This window comes from Gymnodraco acuticeps, unplaced genomic scaffold, assembly GCF_902827175.1.
Source record: "Gymnodraco acuticeps unplaced genomic scaffold, fGymAcu1.1, whole genome shotgun sequence".
Taxonomy (NCBI): domain Eukaryota; kingdom Metazoa; phylum Chordata; class Actinopteri; order Perciformes; family Bathydraconidae; genus Gymnodraco; species Gymnodraco acuticeps.
The window spans coordinates 1,291,806-1,318,160 of NW_022991375.1; the positions used below are offsets into that span (position 1 = coordinate 1,291,806).

The window sequence follows — 26,355 nt, forward strand, 5'->3', positions numbered from 1 at the left end:
CTAAAGAAAATAATGTTGCAGAAAATCATGCCTTAATGAAGTTTGCAATGTTCAGTTTAGGTTCTGGTCAAGGCATTTACATTAAATTCAGACTTAAATATATATAAAAGAAACATCTCAAAAGGGACATCGACAGTTTTGCAACATACCATAAGTGTGCATTAATTGTCACTGACAATATAGGGTGTATAACAGACATTTTAAACCCTTAGCAGCTTAATGTTGAATATTAATATGGACTCAATTGCATCAACTATCCCTTAAAGAGAAAAATAACCTTACTCCAATGTTCAGCACAAACTACAGTGTAAATCAAGTTACCATTGCAGACTTGTAACCCCCTGCTGTATTAACTCAGACGCGTTGAGGTCCTATGATGTCTACACTCCCTCTACTGGGCTCTAACAATACAGCACTGTATTCAGGAAAACAAGTGATTGGACAAATTCAATAAGATGTTCAATTACTATTCAAGAAGCAAGACCTTTTTTCATCAAAAAGACAATTTATTCAGCCATTAATACATCATAAAAGTATACAAATATTTCTCTAAAAATTCTAGTCTACAATTCAAAGCTCATTCCTTGCCAACATAGGTAGAGCTTCAGTGTGGATAAAAATATACATGTATATAAATGTTTAAGAAATCACCATTATAGTGTGCAGGTTTACCATACAAAAACATGATTTCTTTTTTTAAATACACACTCAATTAAATGACTTTGATGCTCAATGCTTTGAGAAAAAATAAAGCACAATAATAAAACAACAAATGTCCAAGTTCAATAGTGAAGTAGTTTGAAGGTTAAGAAAAGAGAGCTCCATGGAGGATCACCAACAGATCAAGCACTGCTGCTGTTGATGCGTGGGACACACACACTGAAAGACACCTGAACAGCTGGGAGCGTCTGTTATGTTTCTGAGAAGGGGACGGGGGTCCCTCGCTCTGGAGTGCCCACACTCTGACAACCTGTTGAAGAAGAGCTGCTGTGGGAGGAAAAGTGATGGAGGGGTCAGTTTGGCATCAGACATTGAAAACTATACTTCAAAAAAAGATGTAAACTTTTCTGTCCAAGCGTTACCTTTCACAGTCAGAGTCACAGGAGGCCGCCTTGTCCTCCGAACTCCTCATGAAGCTGCTGTTGCATCGCTGTATTGCTTCTGCCACCGTGTACCTTGTCTTACCGCTCGCACACTTCTCTATCCTCGTGATGCTGAGGTCTGACTGGAGGAACAGATGGAGCCTGCTGTCCGACAGCAACAAAGGGTTTTCAAAAATACTAAAAGGAGGATAATTATTATATGTTAGACACTTTTATCCAAAGCGACTTACATACTCAATACTGTAGACAATCCCCACAGGAGCAATTTGGGGTGAAGTGTCTTGCCCAGGGACACAACGACATGCTGACTGCAGTGGGGTTTGAACCTGTGACCCCCTGATCAGAACAACGAACAACCCACTCCGCCACCCCTTTGTTATCGTGTATATATATATATATATATATATATATATATATATAATTATGCCACAATGTCAACCAGGGAACAACTTTTTTTCTTTTTAAATAGTTAAAATATAGTGAGGTAAGGTCACCTTCAACAGGGTTATTGCTTTCAGCAGATTAATTCTTAACAGTCTTTTAAAGAGGGGGGGGCATAAAAGCATAGCTCTATATGGCAGTCTTATAATTTGATTGCTGCCATTATTTTAGCAGCAACTCACCTTTCTAAAAACTCCTCGAAGCCCTTCATCCTCTGTGCGACCTGTTCCGGGTTCTTCGAACTGAAGAAGGGGTTCCATGACGGCAATTTGGGCAACTCGCTGAACAGAATAACCGACCAAAAAAAGAAATTGCTTAGAGAAACCTATTGCATGCCAAATTAAAGTCAATAATTGGTTTGAAGCTGAGGTTTGAACATACATGATCAGAGCATTCTGTTCCAGACAATGTCGCAGCCAAACAAACTCACTGTAACGCCGTCTTACACATGAAGACTTTTTTCGAAAGCACATGCTATTGGTCTGCAAAATAACAGAAAAGCAAATCAATACTTTCATCACAGTCGAATTCACCAATAAGAAATTCTCTAAAATTCACTTACATGTAAACAGATCTCATAGTCGACATGTGTGTGCCAGAGGTAATCTTTTAAGAGCCTTGGATCTTGAACACAAATGCTGATTATGTCCTACACAATTCAAAAAGGGTTCAGTTACACATTGTAAAGATGCATTTAAAATAAAACACACAATGTGCTTCAGCAAAGTTATCAAAATGTAAAAAAAGTGGTGACTGCACAGATTGAGCAAGGGAAAGTGTGAAGGAGTATGCTAAAGCACTTACAGAGTTTGACAGATTTTCCAGCATACTTTCCATGGCAGGTACAGAAAAACCTTGAAAAAAAAAGATAGAGAAAAAGTTGGTTTCAATGAAAGAATGTTTCATGATTTCCTGTGTTGAGCCATGAGTTTGAACATTTTCACAAGAGTTTAAAGTTTATAATAATTGAATAATAGGATCTTCAACCAAAGCCTTTTGTTATCAATGATCTGATTTGGCAATTTATACTTTAAGGCCTCAAAGTGCAAACATTTGGAGATTTAGATTACGAGGAGAACAAAGAGCAAGGGGGGCCCAAACACCTTAACACACAAACACAAACATTCAGTTCTGCTTAAGAAAATCAATGAAGGCCACACAATAGCCTCAGGAAAAAACACAGGGACAAAAGGGTGCTCGCTCCAAGTAAAATCTTAAAGGAGCCACTTATTTTCCTCAGCCACTATGCTTATATAATAACAGATTACTTTGCTACAGTGCACTAAACTAAAGCACTGAATTATGATCAAAATAGATAAATAGGCATCTCAATTCAACCCAACTCTGATCCAGAAATAGCAGGACTGAAAAAATGCTCTAGTCCCATAGTCTTACATCTTTAATACAAATTGGAGTTATTTTAAATTAGGCCTACTTTTTAACAATAAAGGTATAACCTAAAACGCCAACGAGCAATCCCCAAGGCATTTAAACAAACATTTGTTTAAAGTACATTATTTCAAGAAAAAGGGAAGAATATAATTACCCAATAGAGTTTAGGAGGCACTGACATTATTTTAAGTCAATTACATTTCTACTACAGTTTGTGATAAAAACCGTTATGAACAAATAAACGCGTACAACAACGCAACACTTTTATGTAACTTTAATTCCAATATGTTATATATACTACCTTTCCCTCTTCACTTCCCGAGCAGTAATCCGGTGTTTATGTACCAAAAGGAGCAGCTCAGTAGGCTAGCTTGAGGTTTAGCACTGCCTGGACTGAACTTCTGCTCACACAAACGTAACTACTCAGTGCGACCTTTTCCTCCTTGTTGTTCACTTCTTGTCTTCTTCGCTCTATTGTTATAAAATATACAATAAATAAAATGCGATAAAAAATGAATTGCGATAAGGTTACCAAGCCACACAGGGAGAATGATACCCCTCTTGAGTAAAATGTGCTGGCTACGTGCTCACTCCGCACCTGTCTCTAATGACGTGGAGAAATCAGTTTAAATGGTTTCACCTGGTCGGAGGAGCCTATGGCACGTAGTGAAAACTAATGATCACATTTAAAAGCAATCAAATATGGGATGTATTGATTACATACACCATCAATACTGTAGACAATCTACAGTATCTTTCTTTTTTTCAAATTACGATTCAGGTGCCATTACCAGACCTAATAAAACATAATAATATCTGAAATAAGATTTGACATCAGTGAATTCCTTATTTAAATCAAGTTTTAATGAGTGCAGAGACAACTAAAACAAAGGAAAATGTCACTCAGTCTCTCTCATTATAAAATTATAATATTTATGTATGTTTACATCCCACCAACTGTAGACACCAAATGCATACTTTAAAAAAAATCACAGGTGCTTTATTTTGTATTTAATATTCACATTCTTCATGACTTACTGTAAATCAATGTGTTCCTAATGACCTAATATAATTGTTTTCTGTTTCTGTTTTAATATGTGCTTTTTATCAATGAGTCAAAGCATTCAGTTGCAGCCTGGACTACAGAAGTACAGAAGTATTTTAGCATAGGTAACATTTACAGACTAACGTAAATGTTCACTGAATAGAAACATGTGAAGAATCAAGTAGCTATTTGCAAACTTTATGAATTCTGGCTATTGCCCTCATTTTTTGTTGAATCCCAAAAATACATTTTCCTTACAGACACAATACCTGGTTCCCTTTAACCCATTTCGCTGTCCAACTCTCCATTGAGTGACACCCACAATAATTATATTCAAGACAAGAAAGTGTAGTTCAGGTCATCCACAACAGTAAGAAACAAAGTTTCCATTCAGCAGGGTGTAAACTGTGGCTGAGGAGGTAATGTATTTTTGACAAAAGGCAGGCAAAGTAAACACTCCCCATAGAGAAAAAGAGATAACTGAAATAAAGAGACCTTTAGCTTATTTAACACCAAGACATGAAGGGGTTAATTTACCCGGGATTTAAAATGTAACATTGGTCAATTGTTTTTCTACCAGTCACTGTTACTCCTTTACTGAGTCAGATATTGGCAAAGTTACTCTGCTCCCTACTCTTATTATAGGTCATGTCCTGCATTGCTATCACAATTGAAATAATACTGTTAACATTTGTGCACTAAAATGACCTAAAATGACGATTTAAGGAATACATCAAAATGTCTTACCAAAGTCCTCAGGAGTAAATTCTAAAATCCTATCCAACCTGGAGTGCAGGCAAACACTAGTGTGCCAGGACTCATATAAATACCCTTCACCTCATTATGGTCAGCTGATTTGCATATAAAGGGCCCTTTATCTTTGGTCAGGTCAGCAGAATAAAAGGTCTCTCTCACTGAAAGTTCTTTTTTTTTTATTCTTAGAGATAATCAGATGCATTTCAGAAACTGGACTATGGACAACATGTGCTACACAAAAAGCCATAGATAGCATTGTGGGGAACACAAAGTCCTTCCATTCACTCATCATGAGATCTTAATACATGTATACCTTAACTCTTCAGCTTTAACCTGATATTTATACAGCGACGTGAACAAATCCTAGCAATATTTTCAGAAAATGTTCCATTACAAGTGCTTGATCATGGGTTTTATTGTTGAGCTATCATACATAGGTGTATCTTTCAAATTAGTATCTGATGATTTCACATTAGCACAAGTGATGTATGTGCTTCACTGATTGGAGATGTGATTTAATCAAAAATATTCCAGTAAAAGATGTCCCATTTGTTTAATATATAACGTGTTTGCACAAACCTGCCATCATTTCTCCGTCCACCTTCATGTGGGGGTTCATAGTGGCAGGAAGAAAAGCTTTCAGACGAAATGTTTGAAGGATGCACGTCACTTTCTGTACTGTCTTAAACCTTTCCTTCGAATATTTTATGAATTGTAAGGTGCCCATGGGTGATTTGAAAGGCGTCTCTAAATAGTGACTTTTCCACAGAAAACCCAAAAATGAGTGGGTTTTTTAAGAAAATATGTTTACACTTGTGCCCAAAGTCCAACTCTTATGCCATAATGCCAGTCATGAGACTGTTCTCCACACTGCCGCAGACATGCCGTCTGGACCGAGAGATACCAATCATAGCTGAAGTCAGATGTTTCTTAAATGTTAGAGCTGAAAAGTGTGCATATGAAATGCAGATATGGCTAAAGTACACACATCCTTTACTCAAGTAGAAGTACAGATACTCGTGTTTGAAAATACTCTGGTAAAAGTAGAAGTACTGACTACACTTCTTTATTCAAGTAAAAGTAAAGAAGTATGGGTTTAGCAATGTACTTAAGTAAAAAGTACCCATCATCTGTTTTAAAGAGTAATTTACTGACCTCACTTTATATTAATAGAACAATAATGTCATTGTTAGTTAATGAATGTTTCGATGCTGAACAACGGCAAAATGACAAAGTTTTCATTGGTCCCTCTTGTTTAGAGAAGACCAGGAAATGATGTCCGGCAGTGGCTCAGTCAGTAGGGGATTGGACTATAAGCCGTAGGGTCGCCGGTTCAAGTCCCCGACCAGACCTAAAAATGGAGTGTGGACTGCTACTTGGAGAGGTCCCAGTTCACCTCCTGCCCTGCCGTGGTACCCTTGAGCAAGGCACCGGACAACTCCCTTCCCCCCTAACTCCCATTGCTCCCCGGTCGCAACCTGTTTTGAAAATGTAAGAAGTAGAAAGTACAGGTATTTGTTTTAAAAATGTAAGAAGTAAAAGTAAAAAGTAGTCAGAAAAACAAGTAGTGGAGTAAAGTACTGATACCAGAAAAATCTACTTAAGTACCAGAGTTCCCACCTCTGGTGAAAAGATTTCCTCAGGTTAAAGTAGCAATGCCGCAATGGAAAGATATGCCACAAAATATGCTTTTAAAATCTTACAAGTGAAAAGAAAAGAGTGAACTGGTTATTGAGTATGCAACCTCTCAAATCAAAATGCTTAAGTGCTGTGGCCTCAAACCTGTGCTGAATACTGTAGGAGCATACGTATGCAGATGCAGACTCAGTGAAGGGGTTACATGAGGACATGTCCATTGACAACTGACTACTTGTACAGTACATACAGGAGGCATGTGCCGAAGTGGATAGAGCGTTGGTGTTCGGATCAGTGGAGCACAGGTCCAAACCCCATGTCGTTGTGTCCCTGGGCAAGACACTTCACTCCAAATTGCTCCTGTGAGGACTGTCCACAGTATTGAGTATGTAAGTCGCTTTGGATAAAAGCATCTAACAAGTAACATGTAATGTTGCATACTTTGTCTTGGACCCTTGAGTTGTCTCCACAGTGATAAACATGTGACCTGTAAATCACACACGGGGTCATACATTCTTTGTGGTCAGCTGAATAAGTTATAACTGTGTAAACATTTTCTCATTGCTGTAGTTTCATTGCATTAAGTGGCATCAAGGCAAGGATTTAAATGTGGATACACAATGAAAACAAATCAAATCTTACGGTTTCAAACGATACAAGTAAATGTTATTATTTCTCTACATTTGCAGGTTTCCAAAAAATCTACTTGATCAAAGCATTTGGAAAAAAGTTGCAGAAGTTAAATGAACATTTATAGGTAAACTTATGTATTGTATTTGGCCAACTCATGGCAACATATTTATTTTTGAAACCATGAAAAAATAAGCGGTGACATTTTGTTCACATCCAACTTTATTTGAACTTCAAAATAATATTTAGAGACAGTATACAAAATGCACTGTAGAACAAAACATTAAGACCAAGAAAGACCAGATTCTACGATATTTTGTGATGTTATAGAGCAGGTGGTTGAAACCTTAACAGACCAAAGTAACAATTTAGAATTTACAAACTGTCATCAGGTATGAATATGGGCAGTGGTGGGTTCAATCAAAGAATATAGTTTCCAAACGGCCATCGCATTAATTTATCATATGATATACCGGAAGACTTTTGTCCTTATGCCACCAAACCCTGAGCTCTTTCAAACAGTTCAGCTATTATTTACAACAACATATTTCTCCTCAACAGCCATACAATGCGAGGGCTGAAATATCTTCGAAAAAAAACTAACATAGCTAAAACTAAAAGGCAAGCCAGAGGAGAACATTCAGTCCTGAGGAAAAGGGTGCGAGTGGTGCAAAGGGACTAGACGACAGCACTACTGAGCCTCATCCTCTGGACAGGAGTGCCATGTCAGCCTCTCCTCGTAAAAGGAAATGACCACCTGAGGGCAGCGAGTGTTGGCCTCACGGGCCGGGACCAGATCGGCTTCATCTGAGTCTTTCCTAAGGAGAAAGGAAAGAAAAATATTACAGTAAATGCTGTTTCTTGTTTACAACAAAACATTTTACCCTTAAGCTCATTGTTATCTACCTGGAGCCTTCTTCTGCTACAGCAGCACTACTGGGCTGAATGTATTTTTGTAATCAGTAGTATTATCACACAAAATAATGGGTTTATTGATGGTTGTAATAATTGTATAATGTGCATAAAAGGATTACAGTGTGCACATCATGGAAACGTAGGGTTGAAATGTATCTGAATGAATGTTTTGGTGTGCGTGTGTTAAGGTGTTTGGGGGCCCCCCCTTGCCCTTTGTTCTCCTTGTAATCTAAATCTGCTCCAAATGTTTGCACTTTGAGGTCTTAAAGTATAAATTGCCAAATCAGATCATGGATAATGTTCGACATTCAGAAAATTGGCATTTCCAAGGTTCACTTGAATAAATCACAATATGCCAGCACTGTTTCCTGGGTGATATAATATATATATATATATATATATATATATATATATATATATATATATATATATTACAACTGGCAACTCAAAGTGAACCCCCCCGGTTCCCAAGAAGAGTGAGTCCCTACTGAATAAGCTCACTCCGCCCTGAGGATAAAGATAAATAGGACTTCTCCCTCAATACTCACCATTTCATCAAGAACATCAACTCCCCGCTACTGTCTGTTGCGCCAATGATCCGTTCTGGGTCGAGGTTTCTGGCAAATCCACGTGGTTTCTCAGGCTATAAGCATTGATAACAATTGCATTATTAATTTTGGATTGCTCTAAACACCAAGATAATGTTTACATGTCATATCTTTATAAGATTTATCAGATTCTGAAAAAGAATCTTAAAAACAATTGGTGTCATGTTGGTGTCATGTTGGTTTGATATGTAGGTAGATAAGCGGTTTGAGCAACAGGAAATGCGCTATATAAATAAAATGCATTATTATTATTTATTTTTTTTAGGCACATGAAACTGTCAGTGAACTCACCATATCTTTCTTTTTGGCTTCTGACTCTGGCTCTTCTGTTGACAACTTCCGCTTGACGGGAGCAGGCTTCTCTTTGACATTCTTCTGTGCTTCCAGGAATGCTGAAATCAGCTCTGGACAATCGAGGTTCTCCTCTGGCTCCCAGGTATTGTCGGCCCTGAATAAGCGGGGAGAGGGTCACCTTTTGCTCTCCACCTCCAGGGATTTATGCACAGATGCTAACATAGTTAACTAACTTTCAATACAGAACAACAGATTATTCATGCACCAAGATGACTAAAGACAAAAGCATAGCACGACCCCATACTAGGGAAGTACTCCCAGCTCAGCTGGGGGAGGGTACCAGGCAACTCACTCTGTAAATCCTTTCCACTTCAGAAAGAACTCAACTTTCCCGTTTACAAGGCGTTGGTCGAGTACTTTCTCCACCACGAATTCCTCAGGCTCTTCCTGCGGGTCCTGAGCATCCTTCTTACCCTTGGTATTCTGCTTCTTCGCCATGTTGTTCACTATAAAAAAGAATGCGTGTAATAACTGCTAAGATTGTTTCAATTCACAAGCTACTGCTATGATTCACATGAGATGAACCAACATTCTCCAAATAAGATGAAAAGGCCATAAACTAGCTCTTTGTAATTACTGATGCCAGTGTTACTATTAAGTAAAATGTCTGCAAATCCAGGTTACCGTTGCAACAACACTTCAACCACAATTCAAATCTAGCACAATCACAACATAGCACTATGTAGGTTAGCATACTTGCTAATAGTAGCTAATAATATTGCAGGCCTTGGTCGTGGAGAATATGTAATTGGCTTTAATGTGGCATCTGCAATGCAATGCTTATAACGATGCATGGTATAAAGAAATAACCTTAAAGAGTGATGTTATATCAGCATTTTCATTGGTAAATTAAAGTTGCGGTTACGCTAAGATACAAATGCTCAAGGCCCGAGAAAAATACAAAATCCAGAAATAGACACTTGTACTTTTAGCTAAACAAGTCAAAACATTGCAAAGTACTGTGATATACATTGGCATAAAGTAACAACGTAATCACGTTTACACAGTACAGCAAAGCTAGCTAATAATGTTGGGGTAAAGTAACGTTATATCTCACTTTCTGTGCAAGCTGCGTTGCCTGCTTCACCGTCCGACTTGCAAAAGAAAAGCTATCGTTAGCTTGCCTGTGTCAATCGTTTAAAAAAAATCACGCCACGTGTTGCATGATGGAGTGATGCAGTGTATGAAAAATGAAATACTTCTGCATACGCACCCTTAAAACAAAGAAGAACTGCTTGAATGATGCCTCCGTACCACGCGGTCACAACCTTCGCTTTATGTATTGTGTGCAGCAGCAGCAGGCGCCAAAAGCTAATCGTAGGTTTTCTACGGGAGCCTATAAGGAAAACGCGGTTCGTTATTCACATACCTTTGTCTGCTCCTCGTGGGTGGGTGGGTGCCATTAGCCCTTCGCAGGTTATGGCAAAAACAAGGACGTGTTTAAAAGGCAAGGTCGGTGCAGAGCCATAGCGCTGGGTCGGTGTATAACTAACTACCTTGTGTATAACTAGGCTAGGGGTAGGTACGTTTGAGAAACCGGCTCGAGATACACTTTTTGTTATATTCCATGGAATGCTCTTAACATCCACATAGCAATGAATATCTTTAAAAAAAAAATCCATTAAAAAAATGTCATAAAGCTGCATAATAATCAAAAAGCATAATGAGCTCATCAGTGCTGTGTATTAGAGGGCATTATGCTACTAAAACAGTGACACAAGAATGAGACAAGCTGTTTTTTTTCTTTTTAATCAGAAAAAACAAGGTCAGCAAGAGCATTTCAAATTCCCTAAGCAAAATCATACTATAAACAGTCAACAATCACCATGCAATCAAACACATTTGCCCTCATCAACAAAGAAAAACAGTTTAAAATGTATACAAACAAAAGTAAACTCTTGGTCAAACCAGAAAATTAAATACACATTTGTGAGGGACCAGAAACAAAATTCTTCATGAGTTGCACTATCACTTTTTTTTCTCTGGTCAACGCTCACTCACTCAGCTGACTGTATAAAGATGTTTTCCATGAATAAGATGGCAACTTCACTAAATACTTTCTTCAACTCTCAGATAATCTCAAATAAAAAAGCAACATCCAAACAACATTCAGTCATTAAATAGTTGGTGATTGTAATTTTCTTTTTTCCAGATATGGGATGGTTAGGGTCCATTTATTAGGCCCACTCAAATAAAAAAGGTGTAATGAGTTCATTTAGGCTCCCTTAAAAAAGGGATATCTTTTTAAATCCAAAATCTAAAACCAACTAAGGCGTGAGGTAGAATATAATCTTTCCAAAACGCTTAAGTAATTTAAATGAAATTGTTATGCAAAATATGTGCTTGAAACAAATTATTCAACATTAATATAAAAAAAATAGGATGGTAGCCACTTAAAAACATTTTTGTTATGATTATGTGCATTTGTGGATTGTGTGCACACACAATAACCAAAACACTTATCCAATGCAAATTAAGGCCATGTTAGTTTAATCATTGGTATATTGTATGTCATCAAGACATAAGGAAAACAACATTTCAGTATACATTTATACTGAACATAACATGCCCTCAAATATCTGAAACAAATCTGTAAACTTTAGATAGGCAATGTCCCAATATTTTACCACTTTGAGATAACCTTACCGTTAAGAAAAAAAAGATACTGCCATCGACAGTCTCATGATGCATATAAGCATTTCAGAAACTTTAATAAATACAATCTTCAACCTCTTTTTTTATACTGAACAATACATTGAGAGGCAAGATTACATGGAAACAAACAAATCCTCCTCCGAGATCTCTATCCAGTAAGTGTCACACACTGCTGGCCATGTTGACTTCAGATGTCTGCTTGTCTACGTCTGTTTGTAAAAACGCTAGGACTCAGTGACTTTAATGTTAACAGGCACAAAGAGACTGGTGGCACTGGCAGCAGTTCAGCTTATCCCTTAAACTGCCCCGTGTGCCGTGTCCATGTTGAATAAGCAAAAATGTCCAGTGTGTAAGCTACATTTTTCCCCAAGAGAAATTTTATTTACAGAGATTTTTTTATTTATTGATGTTCTGAGTATTCTTTCCTGTTCGCAGCTTTTGCCAATTTAGGCTCCCAACAGCGGTGAATCCACACACACTTTTTGAAAAGAGGAGATCCCAAAACCATAGTCAGGCAAAGTAAGTTCAGAAATATCCAAAAACCTAAAAGTTCAAGTTTCAGTGGCAATATTGCATCATTGCTTTTTCTCCTTCTTCCTCTTGTCTGTTTTGTTGCCTGTTGTTGTGGAGACAGCCGGCCGTCTTACAGGCTGAACTACAACCCTCCCATTAGCCCCGCACTGCAGGGTGAATCTTTCTGGGTTCAGGGGCCGCCCTGAGTCGTCCCTCAGCCGGGCCACGAGGTCCCTGGTCAGCTGCTTTATCTGCTGGCCCACAGCACCCATTGTCTTGGCTGTGAGCTGTTTCTCCCTCAGTAGCTTGTTTCTCTGAGCATGCAACATCTCCACCTCCTCCTGTAGCCCTGTGATGGCATCTAGTTTGCGCTTCCTGCAGTTTTGCGCTGCCAACTTGTTTTTTCCTCGTCTGCGGATATCCCTCAGTAGGGTCACCTGATCAGTGGTGAAGCCGTGACTGTCGAGGACCTCCAGGAACTCCTCCACTGGCATGTTAACAATCTGCAGGACGGAGAACGGGATGCACATAGAACGGGCGCGCATCTCATCGCGACTCATCTCTCTGTCGTGGAACCGTGGCTCGTCATCCTCAACATCGCTGAAGGGCTCCTCTTTGATCCCTTTGTGAGGAAATGGTACTGGTGGCTGGTTGAAGAAAGCTGGGGATGAGTAGCTGTGGTCATGCCAAACACTCTCACTCAGATCTACAGGTGACCATGTTGTGTCGTAGTCGATGATGCCTTTTGAAGCGACTGAATCCACCTCACTGCTGTAGCCTGTGGCTCCACACTCATCCTCACAGTATGAACTGGAAGACGATGACATCTCGGAGGAGCCTGGACGAGTGAGGAGGTAAATCCGGGTTAGTAACAATTTCTTATGTGTAGGCAAAAAAAGCATTTCATCTACTAAGTATTTGTAGAAATATAAACAAACCTGGGGAGACAGGGCCTCCAGAGCTGCTCTCCAAAGAGAGACCTGAGTCGGAGTCCAAGTCCTCGAGGACCTGAGGGTCTATGCCCTCCAGAGAGCCCATCAGCTGGGTGTCCAGGCCTTCCAGCCCTAGCTGATTGATCTGGTCAAACACGGCCTCGTCCAGACAGCCACTCAGTGCACTATTCCCATTGCCAGTTAAATTACATACTGAAGCAAAGGGGAGCGCAGCCAGGCCCATTGCCATCCCTGGTGATGCGTCTGTTTGTGTGGAGCCCGTGGATTCCAGTCGGAAGAGGGTTCTCTGTTGCTGGGTGACTGGCCTGGACTCAGCTCTTTCAGATGCCACGCCAAACACTCCAGCACTGGTGACCATAGCGTCATGCAAGCTGACATCTTGGCTGATGGCACTGGAGATGTCTGAGTCGAGGTCTGACAGACGCTCCGTGACAAGCGAGTCCAAGTCCTACACATGGGGCATATCATTTAGCTGAAATATTCAAAGAACTAGTAGATCACAGGACGCTAAGATTCTCCATTGCAACATACTGATGGGTCATATTGTAAATTATGCAACTGAGTCAGTGTTCGAAAACCAATATTATTGTCAAAAACTAGGGATCAATCATTATGTTTTAGGGCCAAATATAATGCAAATTATTAGTATTCAAGGAGACTGTAAACCAGGGGGTGTCACTGTCCACCGAGGGCCACATACAGACAAATATACAAAGGGCTGGGCCACTCACTAGAGGTGAGGTATATTGCCTCATAAGTTAGCAAAATGAATCAAATGTAGGTACATTATGCTTAATACTTGAATATGCTTTAAGAAAAACAACCGCCTACATCACAGCTCTCCAGAGTTTTATTTATTTTGTTAGCAGTTCATTCCTTAAAACAGGAGCCTCAGATTGCTTATCAGAAGAGGAAATAGAAAGGGTTTATTTCAAGCGTGTTGTGAAGATAAGCGGGATGTTTTCTTATCAACTTAGATTTGATAGAAAAAATGTTCAACTTGAATTGACTGAATGTTTGAAAAGTGGGCTTCTTAACACATGTGTAATATCTGTTTTCATCTATATTTAAGAAGTACAAGACAAGCACAAGTTTCATTTGTGGGCCGCATTAGGCACCCGGGCCGTAGTTTGGACACCCCTGCTGTAAACCAATATTTGGAGTAACTTGAACCGAGTAGGAGTAGAGGAGTTATAAGTACGAAAAGGTCAGCTAGCCACTTGGCTAGTTTATGTATTCCAAAATGCCAAAAGCTATTTGCTAATAGTGGTTACATCAGTAACTATCAATGCTAATGGCAACAAGTTACAAACCCTGTGATTTTGTAACTTCATCATGGAGCGGATTGTTGTATTTATTACATAGCTTTAGCTCAAGATGCTGCCTTACGCTAGACACAGAGCTCCACTCGCTCACCAGAGAAGATCCCTTCCGTCTTAGCATGCTGTGGCACAGTGGTGTTCAGTGTTATTGAGTATTACTCGTCTAATCAATCCGATAGCGGTGAGGACAGGACATTGAGTAGGGCTAAAGAGTGATGACTACAGAGACACTGGCCGGTGCCGGTAACACACTTCTCAGTACGTTTATTGGCAAAAATGTTTTATGGATTCTGATCATCATAAAATAAATGCTATGTATCATGGTCAATTCCCTATAAAATACATTTCTTGGTGACTAATAAACATAAGAAAACGAACTTACATCAAGGTCGGTAAGAGAGAGTAAATTGCTCCAGTGCTGTTCTATATCAATGGTAGGAGGATGCTGGCGTGCTGGATCAGACAGAGCAGTGATGCCTTCAAGCAGACTCTGAAATAGGAACAAATAAAAAACATGGAACACAACAATGACAGCATTAGTCTCAAATGGGAATTATAGCACTTGTGCTTAAAAATCATACCACAGTATCTGCTTGACTAAAACATAAAATAAAAGTGAAAAAAACCGTTGCAAATGTACAATTATACTCTTAAATATGTTGGCAAAGCTAGCTAGATTACTGCCCTGTGAGACAGACAGTAAGGATTGTGCCGTCATCAGAACTGCGCAATTTGAGAGATGAAGTCGTGTGAGAGCAAGAATTGTCCGGTTAAAAATAGGTACAATGTAATTTTCAACACTCGCACACGACTCTAGATCTTATGCAAGCGTGACATAGAGTTTGAATCAGACTAACAAATCCTGTAGTGTGTAATTTTAAAAGGAAAACCAGTATAGCTACATTTCAGTTAACTCAAACATTTTTAAAACATTGCAACATTTTCAACAGTTTTCAGAGACGAATGAAGGCATGTGTGACAAGTCATACCTCTTGCTCCAGTGTGGAACTGTGAGCCAGCTGAGTGAGAGGGGTGGGGTCTTCCTCCTCTTTAACTTTAACATCCTCCTCCTGGTAAGGAAAGGCAGGTGTAAACAAAGAAAAATAAATTAGGGATTAAGACAGCTGATATCCAAAGGTCTTGAAGACGAGCGAGCTACATTTCTGGTTTGGTAACCCCAATCCAGAAATTGCAGATTATTAGCCAATATTTTACAGATCTGGTTCGACAGGGTAGACAATTGTTCTAATAAGCAGCTGTTATGCTGGAGGGACCAGCTCAACAGATGACATGTAACCCTAACCTAACTCAGCTTCCTGTTAACCCTGGGAAGGACCTTTTGTGCCTAAGGTCAAATGTGTTAGCTGTATTTGTGTAATAAAGAGGGGCTTATAATGTTTGAACATACAGGGTAATTACTCTCAGAAATAACCCAACCCTTTTAGATGTTGTAAGAAAAGCCTGGTACACAATGTACAGTATTTAATGCATGCCATCAGCTGACAGACACAATATGTGTAATGCCCAAGTGATAACAGGGGGTGACTTCTCCACAATTCCAAAAAGTGAAAGACTGATTGTTGTTTTTGACGTTAATGCTTGAGGCACAATTATATAAGACTGTATTTTAAACCATCCCAGATTTGCCTGAGCTTTGTCTGAGCTTGTCAACTGGAGTTGTTTCCAGCTTCAAATAGCCGAGTGAATGTAGATAGGTATAGTCTTCTTTTTTGAGGCTATGTGTTTCTAAAAACCACAAAATGTTAGCTTAGCAGTTAAGTTATTAAAAAGGTATGTCAACATTACATTATCCATGTGAACAACAATCCCTGGAGAGGGGGCAGTGCTAAAGTATGGACCACCGCTTTTGTGTAAGCAAACAGGGTGTGGGTCTAAGCCTCACTTCTCCACCTCTCAAGGCCCACAGCTGGCAGTTGAGACTGAAGAAAGGGGATACAGTTACACAATTGGCGACATCAACTACCCCAAGGACATAACATTCACCAGGCAGCTGTTTCAATGGATTACTGGCTCAGCCCAATATAAAAGGTCTGTGTTTGAGTAGTCTTAGATATATAATGGCAGTCACTGATTACAGAATACAAATCAACACATGTTTTAAATTGGTTATCACTGGCAATCATTATCAAAAGTTGTAAATAACAACAAGTGAGTGTACCTCTAAACAAACCGTTTTAAAGCTGTGTGGTCCACCAATACTATAATACACTTAAAAGGGTCTTGTGGAGGTAAGGCTAATGTTATCTGACATGCTTGATTTCCTGAGTGAAGGGTAGGGCAGTCAGTAAGCTGAATACTTGTTATGCTGGTCAACTGTATGGCTGTCTTATTAACTGGTAATAATGATGAGTTACGTTTTTAACAACACCAGTTAGGTATTGTTTTAACTGAGATACTAAATTACCATGATAAATGTCCCCTTATCTAACTAGGAAAGAACTTAATCACTGATCTGCAACCTGTTACCCAGTACTGGTAGAGCCATACAAAGAGAAAGTGAATGCACAAACAAAGTGTGGCCATAACATTGTTTTTATTCTTGTTTCCTTGTGGACCAGGAATTGTTGCATAGTAATATGTTACTTGTTAGAAAGAGACACCCATCATTTAATAACATGGGTTAGTGCTACTAGTTAGCTGTTATGTTAACCATTGAGGAAGTTTTAACACTTGTGGCGACTTCAGTACTTTAGCTGGGCAGCCTATCGTCTTTGTATTTATTGCAGAGTCTGTTTGCCTTTATGTTACACACACACTTGCCTTTTTTAGAAACCCGCAGGCTCCAGGGCTACAAGGCCTTGGTCCGAGGTCTGGGGATGTTTGGCACACCTCTTGGCCTCTCTCAGGCAGGTGTTCACTCTCATCCCGGGCCTCATCCCCGGGGTTGTGTACCCCTGAGCTGGTGTCAGTGTTGTTGCTGGTTGAAGGCCCGCAGTCAGCCTTGTCAGTGGCAGACACTTGGTGCACCAGCCATGCGTTCAACTGTGTGGGGAACCGTGGTGAGCCAAGGGTCCTCACCTCGTCTAGCAGCCGGCGACTTGCAAAGAAATAGTCCAACTCAGGACATTTTGGGTGCACACTGTATCCGTCAAGATTGTCTCTCAAATTATGAAAGGGTGTTTGAGTGTAGGCTGAGCTAGGACCCAAATTAATCTCTATCAGAGGCGTATAATAGCCGCCTAAGTAGCTGTCGATATCCACACGAACTCCAATCAAACTGAGTAAGATCGTTAACTGAATCAGGCCTTCTGATAAGTATTTTTTCGCGATTTGCATTTTCTAAACACTTTAGATCTGCAGATAATAGCGAAATACTGACCCAACAGTTCCTCTTTCCCGAATGGACAAAGGGAGAAATGTAACAAAAGAGCACGCCTTCCCTGTCAGACAAAGAGGTCCGCCTGTACCGGCGAAATCGTTAGATAGCTTTGCTAGCTGTTAGCAGTTAGCTATCAGCTTTAATATCCGGTTATTGGGATCCTCGTGGCACAGACATAGCAAAAACGTTGCTTTTCTGTTATTCAACCGCGACAACTAGCTTTCAATAGCTCCCTGGAGTTTCTAATTTAAACAGAAAATGAAACATCTGAGAAGCTAAATGCTGTCACCGTGGTGTGCTGCTACTGGGGAAACTTCGGTTCAAGATTTGCATAGCTCATACAGATTGGTCACAAGCGCTCACCACAACAGATTGTGAGTGGACGATAAGAATGTCCGTTAGAAACCTGACCAATGAGAGCGAGAGACTGTTGTTATCTACCACCAGCCCTCACCCCCATTTACAACAACACATTTGTGTTTACTGGAATAATAAAGGGAACCAAACTCATTTCACTTCAGGAAGAATATGTCGTTATGTGTTTATCCAACAGATCAATGATCTAAAGTTATTTCTCAGGAACATGCAGTTCCGGTACGTTTGTTCTACTGACCTGATTTGTCCCATGCCCATGTTAGCACTACTGGTTAAGGGCTGAATTACACTTTGAACTTGTTCAACTGCTGCAGCCTATGTAACTAACCCCCTCCTCACAAAGGGGCAGGCCAGGCGGAATCCCATTGTCTACAAAACACCTTAACAACTGCCTTAAACAATTTACTTGATACCTTACGACATCTGTAATGTATACTCTCATATGTATGTTCTCTCTCTGTAGTTTTGGGGTCTTTTATACAACATTTGAATGTATCCAGAACATTTTACATTGTGTATTATTTGTAATAATGTGTATTTTCTACTAGATAATTATGTTTATATTGTAACAGCAATATGTAAATTGTAAACATTTATTACGAATGTTACTTGTAAATTGAAATAACTTTGTAATGTTTAATTTGTAATTTCACATATTATGTGCATGCCTCTTCTAGCGTTCTATTTTGTGTCCCTATCTTCACTTTAGCTGTAACAATGCAAATGTACCCTCTGTGGGATGAATAAAGGTATTCTGATTATGATATTTGCAGTTCATTTTTTTTAAAATGTTTACTTTATTTCACCTTTTAAATAATGTAATGCCTGTAACACAAGAATTTCCCAATTTTTCAATAAACTATCTATCTATCTATCTTATTCATGATCCTTGGTGCAAAAGTAGTCTAAAAAGGGGTACTTTCAAAGCTAAAGCTAAGCTACATTTTCTTTAATAATATTTCAGTTTAAGGAAATAATATCACCACGGTTCTAAAATAGAACACACGACTGGACACTTTTACCACACAAATATGTTTTTCAGCAATTTAAGATTCATATTCTTTGAGATGCTGAAATGTTGTTGTGATGTAAGCGTTTATCCTTGGCTGGCCTTGAAGCAACCACTTGAATGTTAAAGTCAGAAGTACAACTATAAAGTTTTCAATACTTCCATGGCTGTCCATTTATCATCAATGTCATTGCCCATAATGTTCATGCACATTTCCCCTTAGTCTAAAAACAACAACAAGCTGAAGCTTTTAAAGTTGCACCCCCCAACTGAATAAGATAGCTCCTGTATGATCCAGCACAGTCAACGTCAATGCAACAGAGAACAAACTGATCCTGAGAGGAAATGGAAAGTCATGCAAGACGAAAACCACATGCACAAAACAAATGATAAAGGTAACACAGCATCATGTTTAAGAGGAGCCACAATCTTTCTTCCAAGATCTCAGGCTTTTGGCTTTATCAAGACCATATCAAGAGGGTTGATTTTATGAAACACAAATTACATCCACTGTCTCTGTCTCTCTGGAAAAAAACCTGTTTATTTATATCGTTATCTATAGGCCTTCTCAAACTTTTTACGAGTGGTTTGACAACTTTGAGTTGAATCAGTAAAACAGAACCAGAGTACAGACTTCAAATGAAAAACAAACATTGATTGCACATTTAAAAAACATTTATTGTTGAAGACAAACGTAAAATGCATACACTGTACTACAAGTGGTGGAATTAACATCAATATGCTTTACTTTTGAATACACACTTTACTAGAAAAGTGACATAGCACATGAACATTCATTTGTGCACACATTCAGATATTTCCTTTACATATAGTATTGTTTTATCTTGTAATGTTCATTTTAATCATCATTTAGATGTTGAAGCTTGTCCAAGGTGGATCTTTTTTAGATGTTAAACAACATGTCATTTGAAATCTTCAAAGCGACTGATACAAAGTGAATCACCGGTTAAATAAATCAAATACATACCTAACCAGGGTGTATTACGCTGTGGGCTATGAATACATACATAACAATATCTATACTCTGTTATGTAGTACTGCATTTAAAATAAAAGTAAAAGTAGGCTTTAAGATATTTGCACCTATTTATTTAGGCTAAAGTACTAATTCAGCATTATGCCTCATTTTGGAGAATTGTTTGATAATTTTGATGAGTTCATGGGTTCACTATATTTAATGTGGCAGTTGGTAAGATGTGCCTCATTTTAATGACAGTCCTTACTACCAGGTAGATGTAGATATAATGAACGTAATCATGTCTTAGTTGATTCATGCATAAATAAATACATCTGCAAAGTAACTAGTAACTACTGTTATGAAAGAAATGTAGTGGGGTAAAAAGTAACTACACATTGGCTTCCAAATTGGAGTAAATTGCAGTAAAATAGCATAAAACTGAAAACTCAAGTAAAATTATTTTAGCAAAGTACATTAGTTAATCTATTGAGTTAACTTCCACCACTGGATCTGCTTATATTGTATAATTGTTAATTTTCCACTTCTTTTTTTTTATTTTTCTAATTATGTGCAATACTTCCCAAAAAGAATCCCAATATGGGAACAATAAAGTATTATCTTATCAAGCATAAAATACACAGCATTAAATGGAAAAACTCAAGTACAACACTTATTATATTCAAGTACATTATATAAGTAGCCTACATTTACTGAGTTCAAATCATAGACTGTTCAAATCCCCCACTGGATTCAAATAATGAAAAACAGGAAACAGGTCTGGCCACAGCAGGCTCTCAGGCCCTCAGTCATCAGGCTGCACTTTGCTGAAGGACTCAACTCATGAGAGTCAGAGATCTGGATCATTGCGACCCCTGCTGGTGAACAGTGGTAACATCAATGATTATCATTTTAGGTCGCTCTTCGGGATTCGACATTAAATCAAGTAATAATACAAAAAAGTAACTCGTATTTTGTAGATTTCTGGTATGTAGATTTGAGAAAGAGAAATGTTTTGTATAAATGCTTTATATATTTAGTTTAGATCTCTATTTTGTTGCGTTTAACCAGTCTTTGTTAATAAATAATGATACAAAACTGAGTAGTGTTCTAGGGTGTATTTTACCGGTTACATTTAGGTTTATCATCTTTTTTCTTTAGTTGAAATGGAATCGCGGGTAGGCTATACACAAATATAAAAAAATCCATCATGACACTGACAGTATACTCCACCATAAACACATTGTGAGAGTACGGTGTTGAAGCCCAAATAGATTTAAAACAACATTTCCTCCTTGTCTTTACTGCACTGGCCTATTTCCGTCTTGGATGCTTTACTTGAGTTTTGCTGTGCTATGAAAATCCACCTTAATCCTTTTGGAATTAGTCTATACACAAACACAGAAAGTAGTATTACATTACAGGAACAACAAGGAGCGGTCTAGTTCAACAAAACAAGTGGAACACATTGCAGCAGAGTCCTTCAGGGTGAATACAAGTCCTAGTGCTGACAAGTCAAAGTGCCTAGTATCTGACGCTGGCTACATCACCCCTCGTTTAAGATAGTTGCAACAGTGTTAACAGACCAATAATGTTACATTCACACAATGAGCAACTGTCGACTGATATGTGCAGCTATATGAAATCGTAGCCTATGGTCCATCACCGGCAGGAATGTTGTCTAATAGCGTCCAAAGCTGTTTATTGCCCTGGCCCCATCAAAGTCCTGCAAAGCTATAATCAAAGCCCATTTAAAATAACAAGTGACATTTTGCGGTCCGCCTCATACAAGCTTTGCACATTTGACTTGGTGGCACGCCAAATCCTGAGTATACGCGCTCCAAATTCGCGTCTCTTTAAAAAAGCCTTGAAGAGTAATCTGCTCCAATTGATCTGACGCCAGCGTGCAGTCACTTGATTAATCCACAAGTATTTTCATAACGATGTGAAACACATTTAAATCAACTTTGTGAAGTTCTGACAGATTTATTGGGGGAGAGCTCTTAAATCACCCCCACATGCTCCTCTGAGGACGAAGCTGATTGGTGGAATTGTTCATGATGTGTGGGAGGCCAGTGCGCATGCGTTCCCGCAAAGACTCATGGGAAACCTGAGGGAAATCGAGGTAACTTCCATGGAACTATTTTGTCGTTGTTATTTATTTAATTAATCACAGGATTTACAATTTGGACTCAAATTTTAAGTCCTACTTATATAAAGATCTAGAGTCAGATGTAAAGCTATGTTAAGTAGGCATACAAATCGAGTATTTCATACAATAGAATAAGCCTAATTTGATCAATTTATTTAATTATTTTATATTCGACATTTGGAGCAGATCAGTATACTTTTTATTAAAAGTGGCTAAAATAAATGTAAACACAGATTTAATATGTAATTAACCTTATTCAATTATCTACATTGGACTGTAGGCTTTATGGCATCGTCTGTAGGCTATGAGAATGTTGTTGTTGTAATAGCAAACCAATAGAAAGTTGAATCCTGTAAATACAATCATATTTAAACAAGTAATTTGACAGGTCTGATATAAGCTCTGTATTTGAAATTGCATTATTAAATAATTATTTGAAAAATATTTTTTTCAGTTAAAAACAAAACAGTTGTTTTAATAATCTATGGAGTAATAATACTAATAATACAGTTGAAATATATCTATCCAATTATATTAGTAGTTTAAACAAGTGTAACAGTTATAACTCATCTTTAGAATATACTGATCTAAATAAACGTAAAGTAAATACAACTCTTTTTAAATCAACTTTTTCCTGTACAATATTATAATTTCCTATACCCCAATTATTATAACAATCATTTGTATACCGATATAAAATATAAAATACTGTATCTACCCTCGTGTTTAATTGTGTTGTCAATAATTAGGGTTTTTATGAATAGGAGCTATGCCATAATCTTAATAATGTGTACCAAAATTGCCATAAAATGATTAAAATATATAGATGTATAATTGTACTAAATTACGATACTTAAAAATATTTTGCCCGGCTAAATGTAATTTATTTGACCCATGAAGTATGTATTTGGAAAGTCTTGTGCATTGACTGTGACATGAAGAGTGTGTGTGTGTGTGTGTGTGTGTGTGCGCGCGCGCGTGTGCGCGCGTGTGTGCGTGTGCGTGTGTGTGTGTGTGTGTGTGTGTGTGTGTGTGTGTGTGTGCGTGTGTGTGTGAGTGTGTGTGTGTGTGTGTGTGTGTGGCTCAGCCAGCGGAGCTCTGTCCTCCAGAGAGCAAAACAACAGACTGGCTGCTCTCTGCCTCCAGACCCCATCGCTGCTTGATTGACACCTGCGTTTAGCCAATAGAACGAACGAATCACATTCCCGTCTTCCTATTGGTTCATCGTATGTCCCTGCATCAGCCAATCACAGAGCGTAAATCAACATACATCTCACGATAGCCTCCTTGGCAGACTCTGTGGCGCCCCGCAGCGGAGACACATGGAAGCAATTTTAAATAGGGTTGGCTTTCCGCAAATTGAGTTGTAATAATGAAAAATGCTTTGCTATTTCCAGGGTTTTATTTCTCTTCCTTTTCAATAAGGTTTTTGTTTTAATGCTGATGGACTCTGCAGAGCTCATACGTTATGTGTCCCACTGGTGTGCGGGAAACTGACTGCTTTGTGTTAGGCTCGTTAGCAGTGTTTCCACTTTATACCGGCAACAGTAATACATATATTGACACTAATATAGGACTGCTGTTTTTATTACCACACTAAGCCATGTAAGACACGATAATTCCCAACTTTTATTTCCATTTACAGTCTCTCAGGCATACTTATATTTTTGGAAAAGTAATTGTTTTGTCCAAATGTGTTAGTGACACATTAACCACGAGGGGGCGCTGGCACCCAGGTTTTGTGGATTATAAAGCTTGACCTGTTAGGGTACAATTGAACCATTGGTTTAACTATTGAATTATGCATCTCCATAAGGCTATTTGCTGAATGCACACATAATTATGAACATCTTACTCGTAAAATATCAAAGCTGTTTTAACCGCACATATTTGTATAGCTCATCCTCACTTTCTCCTGCCTCCTTCCCTTTCTTTCACCATCTCTCATGAGTCCAGACGCTCAGAGGCCAGCAGTAGGGCGAGGCGCTGACAGATTTTCTTTTTCACTTTTTTTCAGCTTGAGAAGCAGTTGTGGATTTGATGTCAGAGACTGAGATGGCTGCCTTGATAAAGTCGGTCTGGCGCGCAGAGATTGGCAGCCTTCTCCTTGGAAAAGAAAACAGAAAGGCCCTACATAAACAGAGGAAAATGTCCCCGGCCGAGCAGAAAAACAGATCCTGTATGAGGTGACCTGGTAACTTTGGAGCAATATCAGCTCAGTTGTGTTCAGACTGCACGCAATCACGTAGTGCTGCAAATCATCCTTAGGTGTATCTTTGATGAAGAAAGTAAAGGGACCAAAACGTATATTCATTTCTGTTCATTAAAGTGAGTGAAAGCATACAGGATGTGTGTGTTCTCAAGCCTTTTCTGTGTTTGAAGGAAACATCCCTGTGTCCACTTTGTTCCTGTAGCTATTGTGTCTACTTCACTAATGGACTGCTCCTTTTCCTCCCTCTTTCTTCCCCTCCTTTTTTCTCCCATATCATATCCATGTATTCCCCCGGGAGCTGATTAAAAGGCTTTCTAGCTGGGGTGAGGGGAGAAGAGGAGGAGAGAGAAGAGGAGGAGAGAGGGGGATGGCAGTGGAGAAGAGTGGTCCTTATTACCCCATATGTCTGGACAGGAGAGGGTGGAGGTCCTCTTCCAGTTAATCAATATAGAGACCGTGCTACGCTCTCCACGTGTCTCTCTTTCTCTCTCCTGTCTCCTCTTCCCTCCACCCTCAGACTCCCCCATTAGAGATAATGTGTCTGGTATTGACACTGTGAAGGTCTGGGTACTATGACAGAAATACAGTTTTGCTCTGCGAGGCCGAGGTCCAAGTCAAAACGGGAAATGACCTGACTCATCGACTTGCTGTTTAAGCTACATCCTTTCACTGTTGGCCATTGAGTTAGTTAGCCTCTGAATCACTACATTGATTTCAAATTTCACTTTTTTAATATCTTTATTCAAATTAATAATACATTTAAAGTGTTTCAAAGCGCATAGAAATAGCTACAAAATGTAAACATGAAGTATTGAGGATTACTCACGTCCCCTTACGAGAATATGAATGTAAAGGCATTACAATTGATTATACTGACGCTTTTTCTCAGCAAGGCACCCACTCACTATCTTCCAGGAAACAGATGTAAAACCCTTTTATCCTATTACTCATTGATTTTTATGGGTGCAAGCTTTCCATATTCATATTTGTGTTGTTTGATAGGAACATAGGTGGCTTCAGAAAGTTAAGGTGTAAAGTTCAATGTTTTGGTAAAACTAAAATGTGTCTTTAAATCGTGATAATTAGCACTCTTAGTTTGATTTGATTTGGTTTATTGATAGGTCTCCAAAACACGCTGCACATGGCAACATTTTAACACATATTTAAATCCACCAAAGGTACTATTTTTTCTTTGTCTTAGTTGGTCTGTTTGTTGTTTTTCAGCAGATTTATGGACAATCTGCAGTTATTCTGGTGTAAAAAAGGGCCAAGGAAGAACCCATACATTTTGGAGCAACTCTCCATCACAGAGCGGATATACAAATACATTTTTACTTTAGTCAGCAATGTGAGTTAAGGTATGGTCTCGCAGGAGGTTTATGTTCTAATGGTGCCTTTATAGTTTGAACACGTCTATATTAAATTACATAATTGAAAATTATACAAAATTATTTTTTTAGAAACTAAACCAAAACTTACATTTTAACCAACAATGGCATTGCAGTAAGAATGTGCACCATGTGATACAGGGGTCTTAGAAAGATGCTATAAGCTTTGCTATTAGTTGCATTGTGACTTTGGAAAGCGTGTGGTAACATAATGAGATGCAAAATTCCATATGTGGTTTATATTCAGGGGAAACAATTATCTTGTTGTGAAGACCGATAGGAACAAACCATTGTTGTCTAAAAAGGGGGGATCCCTGTCTCCCCTGGCCGCGGGGATTCAGACTCACAGACTTCTGAGAGATGCCTGGAGTAGCAGAGGGGAGAGCGACCTCTGAACCCCCTCCCTCGGTAACCCCCAGGGTCACCGAGGGAGGGGCCTGCGCTACAGGGTATCGGCTGTAATTGATGTGGGGAGGGAGGGAGGCCTGTGGGGGCTTGTGGAAGCAGAGGAGGGTGGGAAGGAGGGAGAGTAAACCTGAGGTCCGGAGAGAGAGAGGAGTGGGAGAGATGAGAGCTCTGGTC

The 26,355-nt window shown here is 39.0% G+C and overlaps 3 protein-coding genes across 7 annotated transcripts; all 3 read right to left on the minus strand.

Moving 5' to 3' along the window:
• Positions 1-485: 485 nt before the first annotated feature.
• Positions 486-4,861, minus strand: snx10a (sorting nexin 10a). Of its 3 annotated transcripts, XM_034240780.1 has the most exons (8): positions 4,729-4,861; positions 3,238-3,407; positions 2,349-2,398; positions 2,107-2,193; positions 1,926-2,026; positions 1,727-1,825; positions 1,083-1,280; positions 486-987 (listed from the first exon to the last, which is right to left on the minus strand). In XM_034240780.1, exons 3-8 carry the CDS (start codon positions 2,379-2,381, stop codon positions 912-914), a joined length of 594 nt encoding a protein of 197 aa, XP_034096671.1. In that variant the 5' UTR covers positions 2,382-2,398; positions 3,238-3,407; positions 4,729-4,861; the 3' UTR covers positions 486-911. The 3 variants fall into 3 exon arrangements, with proteins under 3 accessions (XP_034096671.1, XP_034096674.1, XP_034096673.1); XM_034240783.1 differs by lacking the exon at positions 2,107-2,193; XM_034240782.1 differs by lacking the exon at positions 3,238-3,407 and having other exon boundaries at positions 4,729-4,833.
• Positions 4,862-7,206: 2,345 nt separating this feature from the next.
• LOC117563063 (chromobox protein homolog 3-like) lies at positions 7,207-10,293 on the minus strand. 3 transcript variants are annotated; one of them, XM_034241229.1, is made up of 6 exons: positions 10,093-10,293; positions 9,937-9,973; positions 9,172-9,325; positions 8,817-8,973; positions 8,466-8,560; positions 7,207-7,820 (listed from the first exon to the last, which is right to left on the minus strand). In XM_034241229.1, coding segments are annotated over exons 2-6 (534 nt in total). In that variant the 5' UTR covers positions 9,938-9,973; positions 10,093-10,293; the 3' UTR covers positions 7,207-7,693. The 3 variants fall into 3 exon arrangements, with proteins under 3 accessions (XP_034097120.1, XP_034097119.1, XP_034097121.1); XM_034241228.1 differs by having other exon boundaries at positions 9,937-10,230; XM_034241230.1 differs by lacking the exon at positions 9,937-9,973 and having other exon boundaries at positions 10,093-10,183.
• Positions 10,294-10,612: 319 nt separating this feature from the next.
• Positions 10,613-17,619, minus strand: nfe2l3 (nuclear factor, erythroid 2-like 3). Its single transcript, XM_034241079.1, has 5 exons — positions 17,104-17,619; positions 15,312-15,392; positions 14,705-14,812; positions 12,986-13,448; positions 10,613-12,885 (listed from the first exon to the last, which is right to left on the minus strand). The coding sequence occupies exons 1-5, from the start codon at positions 17,617-17,619 to the stop codon at positions 12,110-12,112; spliced, it is 1,944 nt and encodes a 647-aa protein (XP_034096970.1). The 3' UTR covers positions 10,613-12,109.
• Positions 17,620-26,355: the final 8,736 nt, after the last annotated feature.

Bases quoted from the DNA above. Each gene is read 5' to 3' on its own strand.
- snx10a (XM_034240780.1), bottom strand. From the start codon at position 2,381: ATGGAAAGTATGCTGGAAAATCTGTCAAACTCT. The intron at 1,826-1,925 runs GTATGTTCAAAC...TATTCTGTTCAG, and splicing joins GAACAGAATGCTCTGATCAT to CGAGTTGCCCAAATTGCCGT. The intron at 1,281-1,726 runs GTGAGTTGCTGC...TCCTCCTTTTAG, and splicing joins TTCGAGGAGTTTTTAGAAAG to TATTTTTGAAAACCCTTTGT.
- LOC117563063 (XM_034241229.1), bottom strand. The intron at 8,974-9,171 runs GTGAGTTGCCTG...CCGCTTATTCAG, and splicing joins AAGTGGAAAGGATTTACAGA to GGCCGACAATACCTGGGAGC. The intron at 8,561-8,816 runs GTGAGTTCACTG...CAATGCTTATAG, and splicing joins AAGCCAAAAAGAAAGATATG to CCTGAGAAACCACGTGGATT.
- nfe2l3 (XM_034241079.1), bottom strand. From the start codon at position 17,619: ATGCAAATCGCGAAAAAATACTTATCAGAAGGCCTGATTCAGTTAACG. The intron at 14,813-15,311 runs GTATGACTTGTC...TTCCTATTTCAG, and splicing joins GTTCCACACTGGAGCAAGAG to AGTCTGCTTGAAGGCATCAC. The intron at 13,449-14,704 runs GTAAGTTCGTTT...CCCCATGTGTAG, and splicing joins TCTCTCTTACCGACCTTGAT to GACTTGGACTCGCTTGTCAC.